At 42.5% G+C, this 25,170-nt stretch overlaps 1 protein-coding gene across 1 annotated transcript in view; it reads left to right on the top strand.

Moving 5' to 3' along the window:
* The window catches only part of ADAMTS17 (ADAM metallopeptidase with thrombospondin type 1 motif 17), a 278,450-nt gene that overhangs the window by 81,199 nt on the left and 172,081 nt on the right, over positions 1-25,170 (top strand). The window contains exon 8 of the mRNA XM_050967133.1: positions 16,799-16,904. Within this exon, the coding sequence (XP_050823090.1) occupies positions 16,799-16,904 (106 nt within the window). The remainder of the gene's footprint in view (positions 1-16,798; positions 16,905-25,170) is intronic.

Here is a 25,170-nt window from a genome sequence, read left to right as displayed (position 1 = left end):
TTCTCTACCAGTTGTCTAGTTCAGTGGCTCTCAACCTTTCCAGGCTACTGTACCCCTTTCAGGAGTATGATTTGTCTTGCGTATACCCCAAGTTTCACCGCATATAAAAACTACTTGCTTACAAAATCAGACATGAAAATGCAAAAGTGCCACAGCTCACTACTATTGAAAAATTGCTGATGTTAATTTTTACCATTTCATTATAAAAGAAATTGATTGGAATACAAATATTGTACTTGCATTTCAGTGTATAGTATATAGAGCAGTACAAACAAATCATCGTCTGTATGAAATTTTAGTTTGTACTGACTTTGCTAGTGCTTTTTCTGTAGCCTGTGTAAATCTAGGCAAATATCTAGATGAGTTGATGTACCCCTCGTTGAGAACCACTAGTCTTGTTCTCTAGTGGAAAAGATGCGGTATCCCCTTCTATGGAATAGTCGTGATTGTTCATTAGTACTATTTTATTTACGTCAGTTCCTGTACAGAGCACAAAGTAAAAATATTCCCTGCCCTAAGAGATCAGAATCTAAAATAAGAAGTGATTCACTGGGGAAACCCAGACGAGTATACCTTAGAGTTTGTGGGGTTTTCTCTTATTCTTATTGTTTTGCTGTAGACCCCCTTCTTGTGGACATGGTGGAAGTAGTGAGTCTTGGGAGGGATTTGAAAGAGAAATGGGTCATGCCTCGTTGAAGGAAACGGATTCAACTTGAAGGAAATTGTGTGATAGACCAAAGTGAGTGCCCCAAAGTTACAAATGAGAAGTAATGCAGTATAATTTTTCCGTTGCTGCGGCCATTCCCAAATGGTGGATGTGCTGTACTAGTCCTCAGTGGAAGCCTGAGGGTTCTTTATTTTTAGATAGATCTATTCAAACATCCTCCTCGCTGCTTGGAAGAGTTCACCATAATCTTGGCTTATATTTAATGCTTCTGTGACTAGACAGCACATCCCTTTATCCAGTTGGTAAGCAGTGCTGTGTGTCATTGAAACCTATGGACGTACCCTCCTTACCTGCTCACTAATGGAAGCGTTGTAAAATCTAGCCCTTTATTATTTTTCTTCCTTGAAAATGAAAAGCTGTCTCATGTAACGATTGTATTTCCTTTGAGCCAAACAGTGGTATCATTGCTCACGCCCTGCTCTCGCTCTCCCTGTCCTAGTTTGCTATAAATCCATCAGGAGAGTGGCCATAAATCCTCAAATTTGTCCTCACTCAGGTGAAACTCCTAGTGGAGGCAAAGAATGTTGTGACTTAGAAAGGTACACATAGGCTCTGAAGGTGCCAGTCTAGCCTTGCAAGTTGAATGGTTGCGCTGCCCGAGGAGCAGAACAGGGGCTGAATTAAGACTTGAAGTATCATGATTTGCTACCTGCTTTCCCGTTGTTCCAGGAGCAGCAAGCTGTGCCAGCCCTTGTCCCAGTGCAGTTTATCTCCCACTCTGTGCCAACTTAATTATGCAGGCTGAAGTATTTTGGAGGGGTGAAGGCAACTCTGCATACGCTCCTCCCCGACCTTTGCCTGCCCAGTGCCTACACAGGAGGGAAGTAGCTGCCTATGGAGCCGGTCTCCACACTATGTTCTGACTGGTGATGCAGGGAGCCTGTGTAGAGGGACAAGAAGGCCCCTGATCTTCCCTCACTCCCTTAAACAGGTGTGAATATCTGCTGATGAATAATCCTTGAGGGCACAGTCTTCAGCTGCAGTGAGCTCACACTTGGAGCAGTGGGGTGGGACACACAGAAGTGGCACGAAGCCACCTTTCCTCCTCTCCTGATACTGGGGCCAACTGAGGCTGCATCGGTTCCCGGCTCAAGCCTTCTGTGTGTTCTTTTAAGCCAGTATAACAACAGAGCTCAACAACACCATCTAAGGATTAAAACTCAGCTGGGAGATCCCTGCATCTAGTGTATTATTTTACAAGTAGAAGACTAGTTGGCACACAACACAGAAAACCTCATTTCGCCTCCCAAGTCTGCGGTGTGGAAAGAATATCATCAAGATCGTCATGTTACAGATCCTCCACATGTGCAGAAGAATGTCATCATTTTCTTACTCATTCTTCAGTGGTCTCTCTATTGGTGCCATAAGTGGAATTTGCAGCAAGCATTTATTTATTTTTCCCATGGCTACCATTTCGGAAATCAGCGTTCTCCTTAATTCTGTTGCATCATGTGCATTTAGCAACCCAAGGTCTGATTTAATGGAACTACTTCTGGCAGTAAACACCACGCCTGATGGTCCTAGGAGGGTAGAGCCCTTAGTCATTTGGTTTTCCCAGATCAGACAAGCTGCTAGGTTAGGTCAGTGCTTAGCAAAACAGAGGCGCTAAACCAAGAATTGCCAAAAACATTTGCCAGTGTATGTGTGAATTGGCACCTTGACAAGTCGAAGCTAGGAGAGTAATTGACTTTGTAAGTCAGGATGTAGGAAACATAATTGAAAAGTAACACAGAAACAATTTGGAACAGCATCTGTTCAAAGATTGATCATTATGAGTCATCCTGTTGGGCTGGAGCATCTCTGCTCGTCGCCTGAGCTACTCCTGTTTTGCCAAGAGGGTGGCTTGACATGCATACGATGTCTAAAAATAAAGTTCACTTCAGACATAAACAGCTCTTAAAAGCATTGATCTGTATAGTTTCTGACAGTAATATAACTGCTTTGCTCTGTCATTCTTATGCCTTAAGAACATGAAAATGGTTTCACCAAAAGATACAGAAGTGTACCTGTTGTCAATATACCACAAAGGCTAGAACATCTGTTAAGAATCTTCTACAGCGTGGCCTTTAAATTGAAGAGCTCTGTAGATACTAAAAGACTATTGCTAATAATCTAGTTCCATATTGTTTAATGTGATTGCAGAAATGACCATTGCTTATTCGACTCAGCAGCTCCCTGGAAAGTGGATATTTTGGTTCAGTGACAAAGCTTTTTAAAAAGGCTCTATTGATTTATCCTTTGCACCTGTCCTCGCAGTTTCTTACAGCTTGCAATTATCGGGTGCATTTCCTTTAAAAAGAGAGACAACTGGAACTGAATGCTGCATCCCGATGATGTTACCTCTAAAGCAGATACTGTCTGGTACAGAATCGCCAGATATTTTTCTAATTTATTGTCAAGTCTGACTTTCATTTTGGAAGGGAATATTAGGGGATTTGAAGCCTCCAGGATTCGTACTGGTGAATTCCATGACTTCTTTTGTTTAGCAGACTTGTAAAAAGTCTCTGATTCGACCCCTTTCCTCATTCCCCTCATTTCCTCCAACCAGAGGACATTATTGATACAGATGGTCTTGACAAATTGCAAGGAAAAGCTGACAAATTGGAAAGTGGAAGCCACTGAGCTCATCTTACAGAGCAAAAGGAAAATAGTCTCCAAGCTGATTTTGGAACCCTGAACAGTTTGCAAAGCAGCGGCTTTTGGAAGTGCCAGGGGTGGTTTTTCCTCTTCTCAGCAGAGTGTAGAGTTTAAGGCGAAACAATGGAGGATATGGTCTATATTGACAGCAGAACCTTATTGTTACAAATGTTGACTAAGCAACAAAAAAGAGGTATGTGGTATAGTAACTAGCAGATGGGCCCCGTAGTCAGGAAGCCTCATGCCGATCCTGGCTCCTCCTTTTATCTTGGGTAAGTCACTTATCCTCTGCCTCAGTTTCCCCACTTGTAAAATGGAGATCATGCTTGCACCTCTCAAATGAGAGTGATAATTTCTTAATGATTGTAACTTATTCTGAGTGCACATAACATGGTTGGGCCAAAACCAGCTCCTCAAATATGAACCCTGTTACATTTCAGGGTAGGGTTGGGATTCTGATTCAGAATCCGTCCCAAAACTGGAAGGGCCTGTTTTCTTCAGTTCATGTTATGATGCTCCTGAAATCTTTCAAGAGCAGTAGATCTCTCAAGATGTCTGCCAGTTTGGTCTCAGTCTTGTGAGAAAGGGATTTTGGTGCCGTGTAGGCCTGATTCACTCTTCCTCAAACCCAATCTCTGCATCCTCTTGGCCTCTTTTCCCCTCCTTTTCCATAGCCCATCCCTTGCTAATTCTGTCATTTCTCTCTTTAACTTCTACAAATCCACCATTTCTTTGCTGTCCCTGTTGCTGAACCCCATGTCTGCTGAGAATACTCTAATTCCTTCCATCGTCAGTCCAAAATCCTCTAAAAAGAGGACTAAAAGCTTCTTCCCTTCCAATCACATCGTGCCCCATCACTATTGACTCTCTTGCCAATCCTTTTGCTTTACTGTTCACTCCGTCTCCTATTTCCATTATGCCTTCTACCAAGATTCCCTGTATGCCTAGTGCACTCTTTGTTCTCATCCACTAATCAGCCTCTTCTCTCCTATGTACCCTTCCTTTCAAACACTCTTCCCTTCCTATCCTCCTCATTTGTCATGGTGCAACTAGTGTCATGTGTCTTGTCTTGCTTAGGCTGTAAATCATCAGGGAAGGTAACATCATTTTGTGTGTGTGAGTACGGAGAGCATGCAAACCTTAATTACCACATAGAGGTAGCTAAATACTTGGATCTATTATCGGGATTCCTCAGTTCATTGCCAATTCTTATTGCCCTTTTCGTATTTGCTCTCTTACTCTAATGAGATTGGAGCCAGAGACAATAGAGTTTGCATATTAATTTGTGCAGGTGTATGGCTTTATTGCAAGCTGGGGGTGCTCCAGCCCTCCTGAAAACCAGGCCCCTTTCTCACATGGCAGAATATGGATTTAGCTACTTAGCTTTAGGCATCCATGTATGGAAATCTTAGCTTGATTTGACCTGTTGTTCCTTAAATGTCCAAAGCTTTAAACGTAGCAATAATAACTGAAATGCAAAGCAGAGCTGTACTTATCTTCTGCTTGAGATCTGCTCTCAGCAGCACCTTGGGCTCCCATCTCTCTGGGATGGAAGAGGGAAAGAGTTGTTTAGGAATGTGGCAATTAGCACATCAAAGTTGAGTAAACATTCCGGGATACCCTGCTTCCTGTGTTCTGGGTAATTCTTTAATTGAGGGACTCATACTGTCATGCCAGATTGAGTGGATTTATTAACTGGCTGTTGTCAAGGGAGGCGGTGGTCTGCAGAGCTAAGGAATACCTTTAATGGGATGGGGGATGTCACAGTGAACAAAGAGAGATGTCAAACAAATGGGGCGTTGGTTTGTCTCTTTGCTGAGCTCTTAGATCTCATGTTTTATCCCCAGGAGTATGGCTTACTGAGCTTGTTAGCTTTCCTGGAATTACTTTTAAGGGAAGAATTCTCCCCACCCCTACCGCTTACCTGCTATTCACCAGCTTGGTGAATATTTTTTTCTATGGCCTTATGTTCTGACAAACAATGTAGAATGTTGTCAGTAACTAATGCTGTACAGTTGAGACAATATTCTGAATAACGCACTGTTGATAATACAGCATGTTCTGTAGGTGCAGCACTGGTGAGCTTCAGTTAGAGATTGACCCATGATTGTTAGAAAAGTTAGGAACTTTAGGACATCTGCCCTACTGTCCTTTCTTCGGTAGAAAGGGTACCTTACCATAACCTACCCATCACCAACCAGTTGAGAAGCTCGAGCTCTCTCTGTTGGTTCAGACACTCCTTCTTCCAAGTAAGAGTCAGTTCTGACTTCTCTAGCCTCATCTAGTTCTCTCGGTTAGGGGGCATGGCTGAAACACAAGACCTTGGGGGTGAGGAAGGCTGGTGTATGCTAAGGAGAATTGTGAAGGGATTCTAAGGGCAGATGCAGAAGAGACAATGGAGAAGAAAAAGGCTTGGAACTGGTGTCTTTAGCTCAGGGGCGTCAGATTACGGTCTCGGCTATACCAGTGTAAACTTGAGTGACTCCACTGACTGCAGTGGCTTTGCTTTGGGCGTACAACAGTAGAATCTGGCTCTTTGTCTTCAGTTTTATGCTACCCATGGTGAACAACACTTGTCCTAGAGGCCAGGAGAGAGTCTTGGGTTCCATGCTCCTTTAGAATGCCTGTGACATGCCTACGTAAATCACGAGAGGCTCACTGAAGTCCGTTGGTTTGCACAGATGTAAAGCTAGTGCAAGTGAGATCAGAAACAGCTGACTTTGGCATTTTGGGGATTGTTTGTAGGTGAGCATGTCCGTGAGTGAGCAGGTAAACTGTCCATGGGTGCTGAAAGTCTTACGGAAGCCCAGGAAGGAGCAGAGGGAAAAACATAGCATGGCAGGGAGACAGTAAACAAAGGCAGTAGATTTGAACTGGGAGGTTGGGATGGGCTCCAAGCACTAGATCGGGGTAGGCAACCTATGGCACGCAGGACAAAGGCGGCCTGCGAGCTGATTTTCAGTGGCACCTGTCCTGGAGGCTCTGTATTTTTAATTTAATTTTAAATGAGGCTTCTTAAACATTTTAGAAACCTTATTTTCTTTACATACAACAATAGTTTGGTTATATATTAGACTTATCGAAAGAGACCTTCTAAAAACGTTAAAACGTACGACCAGCACGCGACACCTTAAATCAGAGTGAATAAATTAAGACTCGGCACACCGCTTCTGAAAGGTTGCCGACCCCTGCACTAGACTAACTTTAGTACAATGGGTGGCAATTAGGGAAAAGAAAGGAGTGGCAGCAAAGCATACCCATAAGCTTTCATAGTTTGCACTGTCCTGCTTTCCTTATGAGGATCACAGTGTTTTACAAACATAACTGAATCAAGCCTCACGGTGTTCATGTCAGCAGAGACGTTTAGGGATTGCCCAGGGTAACGCAATGTGTCTGAATCTAGCTGTCCTGATTAGAACCCAGATCTTGTGATACATACATTGTCCAGGGCTTTAAGCACTAGACCCAACTTTCTGACAGCTGTGGATGTTTTAGTCTGCAGCAATCTTTCTGTTCTCTTAGCTATTAAATACAGTTTATTTCCTTTAAAGGCAGTTTTCTGTTAGGACACTGTGTCCTGAGGGGTATTATGCTATCAGCTCTAGAAACATCTGCTTTTTACCCATAGCTATTATCACTGTGAACGTCAGGGAAGGCTTATATTACTTAGCTTGTAATGAAAATCACAGGATTCAAAAAGTAACCACGTTTCCTTTTTAAACCATTTATTTTCCTTGCTGGGATTTCAGGGCTGTGACAACAGTTGTATGTACTGGAAGTGACATTGTTTTCAGAGATAGAAGGAAGATGAGTTTATTGGGATCCACATGACAACAATCAGTCCACAGGGAAGTTGTCTAGCTCTAGAGAGTACACTGAATGCTGGTGAAGTGAGGTGAAATTCTGGAGATTGCACTGACTTTTAGAGGAGGAGCAAGGTTTCTGTAAAGATCACATTGAATTTTGGGATGTGGCACGTTGCCTAGTGGTTAGAAGGAATAGGCACTCAGATGCCATGGTGATGGACACCTTTTATAAGAAGATAGTTAGATACAGCAGTGAGTAGGGAGTCCCTGGTTCTGTTCCCAATTGTACCACCAACTCAGTGTATGATATTGTAGGTAAACCAAGGCATAATGATCACAGGACTCAAATGTAAAATAGGTGTAATAATATTTGTCTACCTCACAAGGAAGAGGTAGGGATTATTTAGTCAATATTTGAACACCACTTTGAGATCCGCGCACATAAAGTAATCTGTAGCATTCTGAAAAAGAGGGTGCCATAGAGTAGGTCTTTCCACCCCCCTGAGTCACGACTCTAAGTGTCGAGTTGGGTGTAATTGTTACACATTTGGGCTCAGTTCAGGTCGGGTAGTCTCTTATCACTGAGCGTACCGACTACTCTGGACCCTTGCAAGATGATCCAAACCAATGGTGACCCGACTACCGATGTTGGGTTGTGGATGGGTATGAAAACAACTCGACACTCTCGGGCTCATGTTGGTTTGGATTGGCTGTGGTCTAGTCTGGTTCAGGTCAGGCTTTAAAATTAGACCCAAACAGACCTCTACCGCAGAGCTGAAGGACTGGACTGTACAAAGTTTGAAAGGGCTTTCCTCTACAATGTGCTCCTACTGACTGAGATGGTCTCCTTTCTGCAATAATGCTCAGACATATCTGGGGCCCACGTTTAAAGTTTTAGAGCAGCACTAACGGCTCATTGAAAATTAGTCATGGAGACTTAAGTACTAGGGCTGGCTGGAAAACCCACATTCTGTTTTGCAAAAAGGTCAAGGTTTTGAAAAATCTGTTTTCTTTCCTAAACAAATCTGAGACCTTTCAAAATGTTTCAACATTCAGTGATCAGGGCCTGTGGGAGAACCAGGCAGGGGCTTGATCCTGGGATGTCCGAGACCCACGTTGAAATTCTTGGCTGATTTGGAGCATGAAGGTGAATCTGGGTTTTCTGCATTTCAAGTGCCCTAATGAGCAGGCTGTTGGCTACTCTGGGAGCAGCTCTCTCTCTTTTCTATCTTGGACCTGCCAAGTTTGTTGAAACAGAGATTTCCACCAAAAGTTTCAGAATCAATGAATCGGCATTATCCAGGAAATAAACATTCTGTTGAAAAATTCCCAACCAGCTCTACTAAATACGTCTCCAAATGCCCCTTCCTCCACCACCTCCAAGAAAGAGTTGTACTTACAGTATTGCAGCCTTACAACTAATTGATGGGGGAGGGAGGGACTGGGACAGACAGGGGCTATCTGCTGTGTCACGAAATGAAATAAAACAGAAGAAAACTGATAGATCCATTGCCAGTGCAGATTGCAGATCTACAGTGCAGATCCATTGCCTGTGCACTCTGAAAACTTGCTTATTTCATGGCCTACCTTCCCTTTAAGGGTAAATGTATATTTATGAAGGAGACTATTTGGAATCTGCTCTTCCTGACTGCTTGCAATGACAATGTCTTGCATGTTCCATTATATGAGACCTCTGTTTTTAAAAAGATGATTTTCTGAATAGTTTTTGCTACTTTCAGAACATTGTAACTTACTCTGTGTAGAGCTTTTGGCTTGAATATTTCTTCCTACCCAACCACAGCCGTCTCCTGTGCATTGGAAACTTGCATTGTAATTTCTCTTCTTCTGGTTCATAATGACTGTATTGTTTCCAGTGTGGTTTTCATTAACTCCAGTGACAATGAAAATTGTTGCTAAGGAAAACAGGTTTCTCATGTGAATGTTAAACTGTAATGGAAACCATGTTGTTACTGCAAGAATAACAGAAATTGACATCTAAATGACTGACCAGAACTAAGCCAAATGAATGTGTGCTGCTAAAACTGCACTGCTGGCTTTGAATTAGCATATCCTCCTCAAATGAGGAGAGACTTTGGCTCTCTACCCTTCTGGATGGTCCCTCCCAACCAAGGCTTGGGCTCACTGGTGCGGTAGTGATGGTTGAAATTGCACTGCCACTGCTCATGCTGTACTTTAGCGCTTGGTGCTGTACACACTGGACAGGAGCCTGAGCAGGTGCTCTTTTCCTGATTCAGGTCTTGCCATGAATATTTCTAAACTTAGAGGAAGCATTATCCACTGACGTGCGTTTTCAGGACGGATCTCGGTTCTGTTTCCAGCTCAGATGTGTCAGCTAGCTTCTCTGTACTTTCCCTTCTCCAGCTGTCGAATTAGTAGATATTTAGCTGCTTATCTCGGAGGAAGTGTGTGGAAACCTTTGTGCATAAGGCTCTACAGAAGAGAGAACTACTGTTGTTGTTATTTATTATTAAACCTCACAGTCAGGGAGAGCTACTCCTGGTGAATGATCTAATTGCACTTTTACATGCAGAGCAGATCATTGAACAGAGGAACAGTCCATTGCAATGAACCAGGCCTCTGATCTTCCTGTCCAGGACCTTTAGGTAGAGGGAAGAATAGAATAGACAGAGGCTGCAAAAAAGCCTGGTTGTGACAGTCTGGGAGCTGCATGATGAGAGGGTGTGTCGAATAACCACATTTGAGTAATAGCAAATGCAGGGAATGGAGTGGTAAAAAATGATGGTTCTGTATTTAAGCATGTGTGCACCTCCGACACTGATGCTTTGAGCAGGCTGTCCCTGTTCTGTGACTAACCAGCAATTCATGCCTTAGGGCAGTGGTTCTCAACCAGGGGTACACAGAGGTCTTCCAGTGGGTGCATCAACTCATCTAGATATTTGCCTAGTTTTACAACAGGCTACATAAAAAGCGAAGTCAGTCCAATGCTGCAATTTCATACAGACAATGGACTTGTTTATGCTTCTCCATATACTGTGCACTGAATGATAAATACAATGTTTATATTCTGATTTATTTTATAATCGTATGATAAAAATGAGAACATCAGCAATTCTTCAGTAGCAATGTACTCTGACATTTCTGTATTTTTATGTCTGATTTTTGTAAACAAGTAACTCTTAAGTGAGGTGAAACTTGGGCTATGCAAGGCAAATCAGACTCCTGAAAGGGGTACAGTCGTTTTAAAGTGACCAGATGTCCTGATTTTTTAGGGACAGTCCCAATATTTGGGGCTTTGTCTTATATGGGCGCTTGTTACTCCCCATCCCCTGTCCCGATTTTTCACACTTGCTCGCTGGTCACCCTAAGTAGTTTGGAAAGGTTGAGAGCCACTGCTTTAGAGCTTTTGGCCTACCACCTTCCACCAGCAGCAAATGCATTGAAAAAAATGCAAAGAACAGCCCAGGTTTTTGTAAAACAGGTGTGCTGTGTCAGGAGGGGACGAGCAGACAAGAATGTTGAGAAACAGAGAGCAGTTGTAAATCAGAAGTTGCAAAGTTAAAAGCCAGAGTACCTGGGCAATTGGCTTGCTGGGAGAGCTGATTAGTCATTCCCCAGTTGTCAGCAGTAAGCCCAGTATATATCATTCTAGGATTAATTGGGGGTAAATGCCTCAGAAGTTTACATCCTCCAGCTCTTGCTAGTGATCACCTTGGCAATTATGTCATGTCCTAACTACCTAATTGAGCTGGTAGGAGGAAAGTAATCGTTCCCCTTGGAAATACTTCTAGAAAAGGTCTCATTAGCTGGCAACAAGGCTAACAGCTGCAAACTGTTTACATGTGACAACTTTTTGGATAAAACCAGAGTTTACACAGTTGTGTGTGGGTTTCTGTTGAAATCTAGATAGCATCATATGTTCAAACCCAAGTTCAGAAGTTACATACTGTAATTATGCAGTTTCCTCAGGGGAAGAATGGAAAAAAAAAATCAAACTAATGCTTCAAAATAGCACTGGCTTTACTCTCCCTTCTGTACTGATGCTCCTGTTTCAGCATTTTTATTATTAAAAATGAAGTGGTCGTGGCTGTTAGGGGTGAGTGAGCTGGTTTGGATTGCATAAGAACGCTCCATCCAGAGATTATCTCCACACTTGCCTCAGAACAGTTTGAGGTTTGAAAAAGTTCAGTTCACTTATCCCCCCTTTTTTTCATTTTCACACACCTCTGGCTTCCAGCCAGGGCCAGAAGCAGACTTGCCAAATGACGGGAAGCCTTTCTCCTAGTATTCCCAGCCTGGCTAGCCTCAGCATGCCAGGAATTTCATGAGTGAGCCTGAAGACATGATGTTTCCAGTCTAATTTTGGAGACTCGAGAGGCTCAAATACGAATCTTACTCTTAGGGGCTTAATCAAACATTTTTTCCTCATGATATTTTTTAGTTATAAAAAGTCAAACAAGATAAGCATTCATCCATTGCAAGAGAGAACCTATATTGTACAGAATCCAGCCAAACAAGATTGTACCTCAGCTGTGATTATACTTCCATTAGGTCCAATGTTTCTCTAGTCAGTGTTGTTAATATAGAGCAGCATATGGCATGTGCTAGAAATACAGTCAACTGTAATCCAGTGTCAGATATGTTTATGGAATAAAGAACTCTTGTATTCATTTGTCGATCAATATTGCATCACTGCTTGCATTCTGAACTAAGAGTTTGAATCCAAATATATTGGTCACAATTATCAAACTAGGTACCTAAAGTTATGCTCCTAAATTTCTAGGTAATAGACACACAGTGTTTTTTATAATCAATTTTTAGTCAACATTTTTTAAGTTTTAATTTTTTCCAACAGCTCTTATATTGATGCTCCAGAAAGCCTCTGGAATCTGCAGGTGCTCCAAGCCTCTGAAAGCCAAAACTTTTATTTAAGATTCGTATGGATTTAGGTGACAAACTTTCTGCTGTGTGCTACTCTGTGTTCATACAGTGCCTACCTCAATAGGGCTCTGAACTTGGTGGGTCCCTAGGCACTACTGTAATAATCATGATTAATAATAATAATGATGTAGCTTTAGGTCACCCCAGTTTTGGAATGTTGGTCATTGCCAATATTCTATAGTGGCCGAATAGAATCCGTGTGGATACTGGGAACACTTAATCTCTTTACTTGAATCATTTTATTCTCTCGACCATCTGTGTTTACATATCCTTAATCACTGGCAATTCTCTAGTTTTCCATTATCTAGTAATGAGGCCTTTAGCACATTACAGTGCTGTTGCCGATCACTTCCAGCAGGGGTTAGAATTGCTGAACAACCTTCCAGCTTCATGGAGGGTTGCCATTTGAGGCCTCTACATTGTGTTCAGCTTTTTAATTGAGATTTATCCTCTTTAATTTACTGCCAAAAACTATAGCTTTTTCTACCAGCCCACATCATTCAAATATAGCAGGGGTTCTCAAACTGTGGGTTGGGACCCTCAAATGGCTGGCGTTAGGCTTGCTGGGGCCTAGGTCTGAAGCTGAAGACCGAGCCCTACCATCTGGGGCTGAAGCCCGTGGTCTTCGGTTTTGGCTCCCCAGCCTGAGGCGATGGGGCTCGAGCTGGCTCAAGCTTTGCCCCCCCCCCCCCCGGGGTCATGTAGTAATTTTTGTTGTTGGAAGGGTTCACGGTGCAATGACGTTTGAGAACTGCTGAAATATGGTAATGTTGCCCCACTCCATCCTAGAGCAGCGCTCTCAGTGAGCCCCTTATTGTGAAATTTAAGTGGTATCAGAATCTGAAGAAAGTTTTAAATGATTCTATCTAAACTTGCTTGTGTGTTGGACCATTGAGAGTAGATGTGATGTTCTCATGCAACAGATGCTCCATGGAGTTATGATATATGTTATCTTAAAGATCTGGCTAATTTGAGGAGACATATTTTTCTGCTCAAGATGGATAATTGGGAGATTAATGGGGAAGATTCAGGATTAGCGGTCTGAAAAAAACGTTGTCTGGCTTTTAAGTAACTCCATTACTTTGATCATTTCACTGTCAACTGTACTTGCAATTGTTGAAATGTTCTCAGAACCCTGGGCCAGATTCAGCAATGGTGTATTTCAGTAGAGTAGAATCTGCTTACAACAAGAGCTGAATTTCATCCCACATCTTTTTATAAATCCCTTATTACAGTATCTTGATTTCATCTGACTGCCCCGAGCAGCTGTCAGTTTATATTCTAGAATTATTCCATGCAGGATGGTGACAGGACCTCTTAAGAGTGGAACGGAATAGTCTGTGTGGCTTCTGTCATGCCATATTGTTTCATCGCAGCAGTTCCTGGTAATGGGAGTCATTTGCTGTCTGAGAAGAAGTATGCTTCTTAAATGGTTCTTAACTGAATCTATCTTTAAAAGCAACCTGGTCATTAAGGGTATTTCGGAAACTCACATGTAGTTCTAGGGATTCTGTGCCACCTGCCAGCTGATAGACTTCTTTCTGTGGTGACCCCTCATCCCTCCATGCTGTTGTGGTGATTGTCATACTCACACTTCAATTCTATTTATCTTATCACCCCAGTAAAAGATCAAATCTCCTCTTTGGTATCCTTACATATTCTCTTAGTTCTCACTATAGACAACATGAGACCTGATCCAAAATCCACCGAAGTCAGTACGTCTTTCCCCTGACCTCAGATCAGGTTCACGAAGCCTAGGGATGAAATCCTGGCCCATTGAGTGGGAGTTTTGCCTTTGAGTTCAGTGGGGTCAGGATTTCGCCCTAGGTAGTTAAACTTTGTAACTCCAACTGAGGGTCTGAACTCTGCCCCAAGGTGATTCATTGAACTTTCCCCACACAGCTGTGTTAAGTTTTAGCTGATTTATAAGAGATGCAATATGGTGGTACTTCATGGAACCACAGCCCTTATTTAGTGTAATTCCCAAGTAACTGCCTTTGGGATGAGAGCCTTTTGAAATCCTACCTGCTGCTGTCTTTGGCAGTGGACTTGTATATCAAGGGGCTTGAGCATGCTGTTACAAAAAGGGAGCTACAGGCATGGCAATGTGTGGTCCTTCCTTGGTCTGCCAGAGCGTTGGTTTACCAACCTTCTGGGCATAGTGCAACGTCCAAATTTTCACAGTTATTGTGGCAGAAATGGGGCTGGATTGAAAACTGTGTGGGGCCTTACCATTAGGGGCCAATTCTAGAGAGGTCCCGCCTGCAACAGAACAGTTGTCTTTCTCTCTGGTGGGTCAGTTGAGGGAGATCATACAAGGGGTGTGCACCTCTTGCATGACATGCATCCCAGCTACAGGGCAACTCCCATGGACAATACAGAGAGGTGGAAGGTGTGTGTCTGTGTGTGCATGCACATGCATATTAGGGGAGTACAGAGGGCCCTAAAAGTCTGCCATTGTGGACCCTCCAGTCCCTTGCCCCCATGGAAAGTGGGGCTGGCAATCCGTTAGCGACACATACAGCATCTCTTCTGCTGGAGTAGCAGCTGCAGAGCAGCCTGGACAAAGGATGCCGCCTCCTCCTCAGCGCCAACCAAGTTATTCAGATACTGGGAGAGGATTTAAGAATTAAAAAATACAGTATGAGGCACAGCAGAGGATGGCCTGGCTCATCTGATACGTCCTTTCCATCTGCAGTGACTGTGAGCTATTCAGTTTTCCCTTCTTCTGACCCAAAGCCTTGCAGCTAATCTTTAATTCCACACTTTCCATTGTTGGTTTTACAGTAAACTAGAATTTTCCCAAACTGCACCTTCCTGTGTGCAGAAAATATTTCCAGAAATGGTTGATTCCAAGTAGGCTGAGAAGGAGTAGACTATAATCAGTGCCATCTGAGTGCATGGTGGTGGACTTAAATATAGCGAATTATCTATTTCTCCCTTCAGAAGAATTAGAAGCATGGGATATGTTGCACACATCTACATGCTCTGTGGTTTTCTTCTCCCGTCAGCTCTGTGGGCTAAATTCTCATTCCCTTACTTTGAATAGCACATTGCACCATAAATTTTCTCATTGATTTCGGTGGGATTACTTATAAAGTGCCATTGTATGTGAGAAAGAAGTTCCAGAATCTAGTCTGATAGCCATTGATTGCCAAGAATAAAATAGGAATTTATGCTGATTTTATTTTTTCATCTGCTAGAAATCTGGACTTCTACACTCAGTACATTTTGATTAAGTTCTCCCTCCCCCATTCTCACTAATAATGCAAACATTTAAGTCAATTACCTACCTCACCATTCCATCCAAAACCCCCTTGCACATAAATAGCGATATTATTTGTCAAAACTCATACAAATAGGAAAGGACACCTTCCAAACCTAATCAGAGAGTTCTACACAATTTCTGTCCTGATAAACTAAGACATGATGTGTGTGCTTTGATGATCTGAGTTAAAATATGGTCCTACTTGTATAGCACAGTTGCTGTCGTTGTTTTACTCTAATTATTAAAGGCAGCTGAACCCCAAGCCGCCTCTATGTGGGAGCAGCACTTAACGGCAGGTAAATAGATCCCTTGTCTCCTGGTTTAAAAAAAAAACCAAAACCTAAGCCTTGAAAAAATTAAAATGCAATTATTGAAGGTCTCTGCACTTCCCCTTTCCCCTCGCATTGTGCAAGATCCTAATTAAAGTGGAAATTTGATCCTCAGCATTTAGTTAGCTGCATGTTGTTTGGGAAATCCTGCTTTGCATGCAAACACTTGGAATGTTTTTCTGGGGTTTCAGATTTGCCTGTCCAGCAACAGTAGCCAGGGAAAAGTTTTGACCACACAGGGCCATGTTCCACTGTAGCTCTCAGTCTTTCTACAAAAAACCCATTGATCTAACTGGGAGCTCACATTGCAGAGAGGTGTAAAATGCCCTACAGCCATTACTGGGCCCCAGTCCTATAAACCCTCACTCATGCAAGCAGCCCCATAAAAGCTAATGAGAGTACTTCTGTGAGTAAGCATTTGCAGGATCAAGTCCTAAATTCCACGAGAGCATTAGAAGATTTTTGTCACCTCCATTAACTTTGTTCCTCATTGTATATAGTGTGCCAGCTTTCCTGACTCTGACCCCATCAGTAAGCATGAGAATAAATGGGCAACAAAGGGAATGGTTAAGATCTTTCTAAGGAGCTCTGGTTGTATTGTTTAATTGTTTCTCTAGCAGGATACTGTAGGTGAAAAGAAAATTCCACTTAAAAGCCTGTTGAGGACACCCAGCAGTGCCCTACCAGTTGCTACAGGTTCTAGAGAGAAGCTCACCTGGACTTCTGAGTCTCTACTAATGATAGGGTGATTAGACAGCAAGTGTGAAAAATCAGTATGGGGGTGGGAGGTAAAAGGAGCCTATATAAGAAAAAGACCCCAAAATCAGGACATCTGGTCACCCTAACTAACGATTAAATATATTTTCCAGCAAGGGGGAACATGCCTAATTTGAATGGTTTCTATGTGATGAAAAAAACAGGCTGGAACGTTTCACTCTGAACGAGGACGCTGAACAAGATCATCAGATGAGTTTGTGAACAAATTGCTGTACTGTTCTCAAGTCCTGCATCATTGTTTTACTGCGTTATGGCTGGCTGACTTCCCTGTGTTTTGAATGTGTGAGACATTTTGTCAGCACTGATGGGAATGTTCTCTGTGTCTTTTCTGCAGGGATCGCTTACCTGGGAGGTGTATGCAGTGCCAAGAGGAAGTGTGTCCTTGCTGAAGACAATGGTCTCAATCTGGCATTTACCATAGCACATGAACTTGGGCACAAGTAAGGGTTGACTCTTAAATATGGCATCTGTAAATGGAGGAAATTTATGTTGCTGCCTTGATTTAAATTCTCACAGGTGAAATTACTGGTTTGGTGTGACTGTTATGATCTTCTAACTCCAGTTCATCTCAGGAGCTGATAAATTGATGAACTGTTTAATTTTTAGGCTGCTTTCTTGAGTAGCCATTTCAGTGCACAGAGATCTTTATTGTTTGACCCGTCACATGTACTTAAATACCATATTTAATGCAAACAGTAGAAAGAAACCTCATTAGTTGAGATGATGGATGATCATTCTTAGGGACCAATTCTATTCTCATTTACACTTGTGCAACTCCATAGACTTTAAAATCAGTGGAATTACTCCATATTTATATTGGTGTAATTGAGAGCAGAATTTATCCCTTATACACATAGGGCAAGACATGGGTGTCTAAAGTTAGGCTTCCAGGTACATATTTAGGCACTAAAACAATAGTTTGACTTTTCAAGGGTGCGATGCACCCAGCAGCTCCACAGTCCCCTTACTTAGGTGCCTAAATATGCACTTAGATGCCTACATTTAAGAGCCTAGTTTTGAAAATGCTGGCTGTGGTGCTTTATGTATTCAGAGTACTGTCCAAGGACGGATCTGGGCATAGGACTCAGGACTTCCCAGACTGTGTTCTCGAGCGCTCTGCCTCGTGATGCTAGTAGTATCTTGTAGCATTTTTAATAAGTCCAGGTTTACTCCTATAGAATAGTCTTCTTGTAACATGTTGAGATGTGGGGCGGAAGATATGTATGAAAAATAGAGGTGGACCCAGCCAAATTCAGATCTAGATCCACACTTTCCCAAAATGGAGGAGTGGTCAGATCTAGTTTTAATTGGTTCCAACAGCAGAGTCAGCTGTGAAGTTCACATCCAGATCCAAATTTCCATCAAAGTTCAGGTGTGTTTCAGTCCAAGTGTTGGTCATACCTTTCCTTGTAATTTTTTTTTTTTTTTTTTTTTTTTTTGCAGTCATTTGGGCAATCAAGTTAACTATTCACTGCAGTCAAATTTCAGAATCAGATGTGAAATTGTTCATGGAAACTGAATTTTAGATTTGAATAGGTAGGAGGCGCTTTCACACTCATTCAGTTGGGACAGAAATAATTAATTTATCAGATCAGTCACAACTGACACACTTTGGACGCTGACTCTGGGATAGTTGTAAGGAACATGATCAATTCATAGTTAAACCAAGATTTGCAAAACAAAATCTGTCAGATACTTTCAACTAGCAAAATCTCAGTCTGCTTGTGGTGTCCCACGTGCAAGATAAGAGGCTAAAGTCACTGGATAAGTCATTTGTATGAGCTATTCATTCATCTCTTCCCTTTGATAATGGAACTGTAATTTGTTCAGATTTCCACAATCTGTTTAAATCGGGTTTAACCCATAGCAGGTTATCAACGTTTGCTGCCTAACAAATTTAAGGTTCTCACACATGCATGTGGGCTGTGAACCTTTTCTCCCCTTCCATTAAAATCAAAATGATTGCATGGTGTCTCAGTTACCCTGTCTAGTGTTTAGGATCAAACGTTTCTGCAGCTAGCCGCTCTCTTAAATGGCAGGAGTGTCTTGATCAAATCCCGCTATTGTGCCCTTTAGGAAGAATCTGTTTAGAAATTCTTGATTGAATGCTTATAGCCTCCTCCTTCTTGTGTTCCTGTTGAATATTCATTACCTACAATAACAGATATTTGGTAGCTAAGCTAAAGCCAGTAAATCTTGTTTGGATTCTGGCCAGTCCTGTTCCACTGTATATAATTGTTTAATGGAATTGTGTGGACAATGACAACATTAAAATGAACCTCTTATTCACCCTCCAATGCCACCAAAGGCACCTGAGCCAACCCGAGGGTAGTTTTAGCAGGAGAAAGGAAGAACGTTGGGTTTTCTTTTATTTAAACCACATGCCAAGCTGTTAAACTGATTGGAAGCCTGATTTAAGGTTAATTTATTAAGGGAAATTCAGCACTCGTTTTGCAATGGGCAACAATCAGAAGGAGAGGATACTTGGACTATAGGAAGTCCAGCTATGTGAAAAGGGGAGCAAATGGCCCACCCCTGGTGTTTACCAAGGTTCCTACTAATAGTGCCTTGTAAAAATTTATTCTGTGTAAATACATGGTGTGACGATTCATATATGTATGTATCTCAAACTACTAAGTCCATTTTGTTTTGTAAGCACCATTTTGGCTGTAAGACTGTCAGTCTCTTCCTTATCTTTTTGCCTTCATCTTGTACTGCAATTCCAAGACAGAGGGCAAACAATGCAAAGTGATCAAAGGTCATTAACTTGAAGGGTCTCCTATTCAAATGCAAGCATACTTGGACAATTAGCTTCCTTTCCGGTGAGCCAGTAACCAAGCAACAAATCACCTGAGAGCAGACCTTGATCGCTTATAGGGAGGGCTTTGAAGCTGACCAGAAGCATCACTGATACAAGAGATTGCAACTTTATAAAAAGAGGGTTCTCTCACCAGCCATTTTAGAGAGCAAAGGGACCAAAAATAGGCAAAAAAGACCAGGGGGAGAAGGTAGAGAAGAGGGTTCTAGGCCCCTGAAGAGACACTGTTCACATCCCAAAGCAGTTTGGGTGCAGGGTTTTGTTGTTTTTCAGTAGCTCTGTGTATTGCCTGTGTTTGAAGTGAAGTGTACGTACAGTAGAACTTCAGAGTTACGAACACCAGAGTTATGAACTGACCAGTCAACTACACACCTCATTTGGAACTGGAAATATGCAATCAGGCAAATACAATACAGTGCTGTGTTTAAATATAAACTACTAAAAAAATAAAGGGAACGTTTTAAAAGAAAAAGAAAAAAGATTTGGCCAGGTAAGGAAACATTCTGTGCTTGTTTCATTTAAATTAAGGTGATTAAAAGCAGCATTTTTCTTCTGCATAGTAAAGTTCCAAGCTGTATAAAGTCCATGTTCAGTTGTAAACTTTTGAAAAAACAACCATCCCGTTTTGTTCAGCGTTACGAACAACCTCCACTCCTGAGGCGTTTGTAACTCTGAGGTTCTACTGTATGTGTTTAGAAACCTCTTTTGCAGAGGCTGTGTTCCTTGATGACGCTGTTGATTGCCCTCAAAGAGTTGAACTGCAAACTGGAGTGCCCACAATGGGGGAGCTCGTTGAAAAGGTTGCTTAAGGAGACTTGGGGCCCGGGTGGTTTGGCACGGCTCTTTTTACCATTTTCAAGGCTTTTTGCAAGGAAAAAGGCTAGAAAGTTTTATTCGTTTGTTTTTAAATAAAAGCTGAGATTCTCCTTTCTGTTCCTTAGTCCCTCCAAATTAGATTGGGTGGGCTGCAGCCATGTTCTTTCCAGGCCATCTCTGTCACCAACGCGGCTTCCTGTGGCAGCCTGAGGCTTCCTGGAGGGAATGTGGGGATGTCTCCTAGTCAGACATTAGCTGAGCTGCCTCGGTTGTGAGACAACAGCCTGAGGTGGTCTGGCTGGAGGCCATAAGGTGTCAAACGTCCTTGAGAAAATGAAGAGAAATAAACGGCAAAAGGCCGAACGCAGTCTGTTGCCAGCAGAGCGGACATCACATGGTCTCGTCCTCAAAGCTGAAACAGATGAGAATAGAAAACGAGCAGGAGGTAAAAAGCGGATGCAGGCCAAACCAAATAGCATTTTATTTGGAACCATCATGGATGTGGAACTGGACAAGAGAGGATGTAAGGCGAGGCAGGTCTCTGTCACAGGGTCAAGGTGATTATTTGCTTTAGAAACTCCTGCTAATTCATGTTGCCTGGTTTAAAATGACCGGAGTGTATGCACTTGTCTGTTGGGTACTTGTAAAGTATAGCCTGTGTAGTGAGTATCACGAGCCAGGCATTCTTTCAAAGGTGCTGTGCGCATATCGGGTCTTCAGTGAATGCTCCTTTTGTAGGCTGGTGTGTAAGCTGATAGACTTGTAAAGTAAAATATTGGCCCAATATGTCTAGCACAGCATCCAGCAGGAAGATCCTGTCATGCAAATGACCATATAAAAATAGGAGCCGGGAAGGATGTCAAAACACTTGCAGGCCTGGAGGGGAGAAGTGGGAGAGAGGACTTGTCATGAACAACTCCAAGATCTATACAGAATCACATCCCAAGGCAGCTTGTATTTGCAAATTTGAGGCAGTATAATGTAGGCATACAAGCAAACGTCCCTATCCCCAGAGCAGGAAGTCGAAAAAGCAATTATCCAGATGTGTGAAGTATAGAGATTTGCCTGTAAGACATATTACAAATTAAAAATGTAATATGGAGTCTGGGGACAGGCCAGAGTAAATAGGAGACAGATTGGAATGTTCAGGTATCTCTGCCGGAGTGGACAATAGGCTGGTTTGAGGCCATTTATTTTCCTTAAATGAAGTGGTTTGTGGCTCCAGTCAGCACCGTGTGGTTGCTTTGCAGCCAGCCAAAGAACCATGTAGAGCAGCAAGAGCATTTCTGGAGATGTCATAATAATGAGTTTGGAACCTTTGCTGCTGATCCTCTAAGATTTATCCTAAGATTATGAAATTTAGGATGCGGGAGGTGGAAGCTGGGAAGGCCTTTCTTGAATTAAAAAAAATTCCTTTCCTCATTCTCTGCAGCCGCACAGTTATAGCCTGACCTAAAATACACCCGCAGTCCTGACTTAAGCAGGGGAGTATCATTTATATTCAAGGACTGTTCCACCATCCTGGCTGACTTTAAACATTAACTCCTTTATTTGTAACAGCTCCTACTTGGGCTCGTTTCTCTTTCCTTACCTTACTCTTCTTTCATGCATTCCTATGGAGCTGACTTTGAAAATCACAAGGAAAGCACTGACCTGCCGGCGGGAACCCCAAAGCATTCTATGGTGCTGACAGCAAGATCAGTCCAGGGAAAGAAAGATAGGCCTTGCAAATGTTCTTGTTTAAAATTCAGTGACAGCATGAGTTAGTCTAACAGCTATCAGGCAAAGACCTCAGCACTGACGTGAATTTATGTGGAATGATTCTTCCATAGTGATTCCATTGTTGTTGTAAAAGTACGTGAATTAATTTGCAGAAAGCAATCAATTAGCCGATTAGTTATCATTACAGAAAAAAACTACATCAAAACAACATTTGTAAGGTTGCAAAGTCAAGCAATCAAAAGATAGGTAATGCCAGTCCTAAGGTTGCCCATGCTACCTTAATTCTTCCCTCTTATGCATCTGTACTATGCACTGCATGAGGCAGCGGTTGTGTGGTAAAGATAGTGTGTGAACACGTAATTAAAGATGATCATACTGCATATACAGAAGACGGCACAGGCAACTGTAAATATGCATTTCCTGACTTTCGAGTGTTTGACTTTGTAGCCATAACATTTGTGAGTCCTAATGTTGGAAACATGCACAGAGATGTGAAAAGTAGGTGATGCCGAAGGTGGCATCACTGGTGCAGCAATGGGGTGAGGCTGATGTGAAGAGTGATACGTTTGGGTAAGTAGAGAAGGGCAGACTTATGCAGGGCTATGGAGGGGCCAGCAGAGGGCTTCAATACAGGAGGGTTGTGACGTAGTCAAGTTAATATCCAAATAGAGAGGACTAGGACAATGGACTAGGGTCCAGGAAGCCTTCTCTCTCTCTGATTAAGGATGGTATGTCTGAAAGGTTAGAACACAGGTCAGGGAGCCAGAGTATCTGGTTTCTACTCTCAGCTCTGTCATGCACTTGTGTGACATCCTGGCCAAGTTTCATCTCTCCGCCTCAGCTTTCTCATCTGTGAAATCGAGCACATCCACTGACTCCCAATTCCCTTCTGATGCCAACTGAAGGCCTTGGGCCTGGTTTTCAAAGGCATCAACAGATCAGGGCCAGCCTGCAACAGTTTACCTCCATTGCTGACCCACCAAGACAGCTGTATCTTTGTAGGTCAGGGGTAGGCAACCTATGGCACATGTGCCGAAGGCAGCGCGTGAGCTGAATTTCAGCGGCACTCACACTGTCTGGGTCCTGGACACCGGTCTGGGGGACTCTGCATTTTAATTTAATTTTAAAAGGAGCTTCTTAAACACTTTAAAAAACGTATTTGCTTTACATACAACAATAGTTTAGTTCTATATTATAGACTTAGAGAAAGAGACCTTCTAAAAACGTTAAAATATATTACTGGCTCGCAGAACCTTAAATTAGAGTGAATAAATGAAGACTCGGCACACCATTTCTGAAAGGTTGCCGACCCCTGTTGTAGGTTAATGCAATTAACAAAGCTCAGGTCAGTGCTTCTGGGAAGTGGAAATATAGCATTCTTGGTTGAAGAGGTTCATCTGTGGAACTAAAGTACAAGAGGAGATTAGACAGTTCCAGACTCTGAGTCGACTGATTTTCAGAGCATGCTGCAAAACCGGACTGTCTGATAAAACTTTGTCTCTGCAACCATCTCTTGAAACAAACAGAGATAACCCACAACACAGAGGGGAAAAAAATATAATTGTGCTTCTTAGGACCTGAGAATAGTAGGTGAAACCTATCTGGGACGTGAGCATTGAGATCCCGTTTATATGTGCAGTGCTTAAGTACCATAGGCATGGGCATTATAGAAAATCTTATGATAGAATAACACCTGCCTCATGATTCTGGTTGGGGCTCCCTTTATTCATGTTCATAGAGTGCTCTGGGACCCTTGTGTGAAATGTGCTATTGAAGTGCAAATTACTCTTTTAATCCTTTCCTCATTCTAATTTTGATGCCTAGAAAATCCAGTCTCCTTTTAAACACAGTTAATTAAAAAGAGTTTGCAACTTTGATAGTGACTGGAATTTGCAGGTTAAGCCAAATTTGCAGTTAGAGATGGAAATAATAATCTTGAAAAGAGAATCTGGAGGCAAAGTGAAGGCATTAATCTCCCAGCCGGGTCTGCAGTAGTGACATAGCTCCAACTGATTCTGATGGGGCCAGTGGCTGTGCGGACATGGTTTCAGCCTCTGTGGTTGCATTTCAGCAGTGCTAACGGTTATAAGAAGCGCTGGTGGGTAGTTGTGTATGTCTTAAAAATAGAAGTTAATAACAACACTTCCATCTAAGGACCTCCTGTGAGGCAGGGAAGTAGTATTGTCTCGGGGCACTGAAGGACAGAGAAGAATTAAGTAACTTGTCTTAAGTCACGTAATGAGACAGGAGAAGAGCTAGAGTTAGAACTCAGCTCGCCTGACTGTCATGAGTTTTAACTACTAGACCATGCTGCTTCCAGTATGTGCATTGTGCATGTATGTTTTATGAAGTTATGTAGGAGGAAATAATGGCAGGTGAACTTCAAAAAGCTCCAGTGATCAGATAGGTGCCCAAAATCATAGTGCTTTCTTCAGACCTGCTGGGGTCTCTCAAACTGTCCGGTAAATCGCATGAGAACGTGAGATGTTCTCCTGTGAATGCCATGAGAGGCACGTTTTCTCTCTGGTAGCAGTGAAAGTGCAGGAAATCACAGAAATTCAAGAGGCTGGGAAGAAGAACATGAAATCAGTGTTTTTCGATTTACCAAAAGGCTTTGTTAAAGGTTTGGGCAGAAGTTCGGCTCAATCCCATTCCTAGTAAGAAACTGGATCTTGGTTACTAAGTAGATTAAAATGGTCCCTCCCTTGTAATTTTGAGGGGCTATTTAAGAGATTTTGACCATCAATTTATATTGAATTAAGAAGTTGTTGTCACTAGGTTACGTGTTTATGGCCAGAGGAGGGGAATTATCAGCATATAGGCCATGCCTGAAAAACTCCAGGGCTCACTCTGATATGGATTTGTTTGCTCCCACTTTTAACTGAACTTGAGTAGAATTAGAGATGGCCCAAGATGCAAACCTATGGACACAGATGGAGACCTTCCCAAGGAGGAGAACAGATCAATTCCAGCATTTCAGTCTGGTCCTAGGGAGAGGGGCTGGCCATGAAGGGAGGACCTGGATGCAGACGTCATGGATGTTAGAAGTTGTGCTTTTGGTTCAAGCCCATCTTCAGTAATAGAGCGTGGTAGAGGAGGGTTGTTAGCAAGCAGGTGTCTTGTGATGTATTTTTTTTTCTTTTGTAGTGGACCATGATAGACACTGATATCAGTTTGCAGTACTTACAGTACAAACTCTTCTGAGTGAACCTGGGTAGCACATAGGTCCAGACACACTATTCACTCCCCACAACCTTTCTTAACAAACCCCCATACACCACTGTATGAGGAATGAGGCGTAAGATCACGCTTAAAGCTAAGCATGTACTTAAATGTTTTGCAGAAACCAG

The sequence above is a fragment of the Gopherus flavomarginatus genome, chromosome 9, assembly GCF_025201925.1.
Source record: "Gopherus flavomarginatus isolate rGopFla2 chromosome 9, rGopFla2.mat.asm, whole genome shotgun sequence".
In the NCBI taxonomy this organism is placed as follows: domain Eukaryota; kingdom Metazoa; phylum Chordata; order Testudines; family Testudinidae; genus Gopherus; species Gopherus flavomarginatus.
This window is presented reverse-complemented; position numbering and strand designations above follow the sequence as displayed.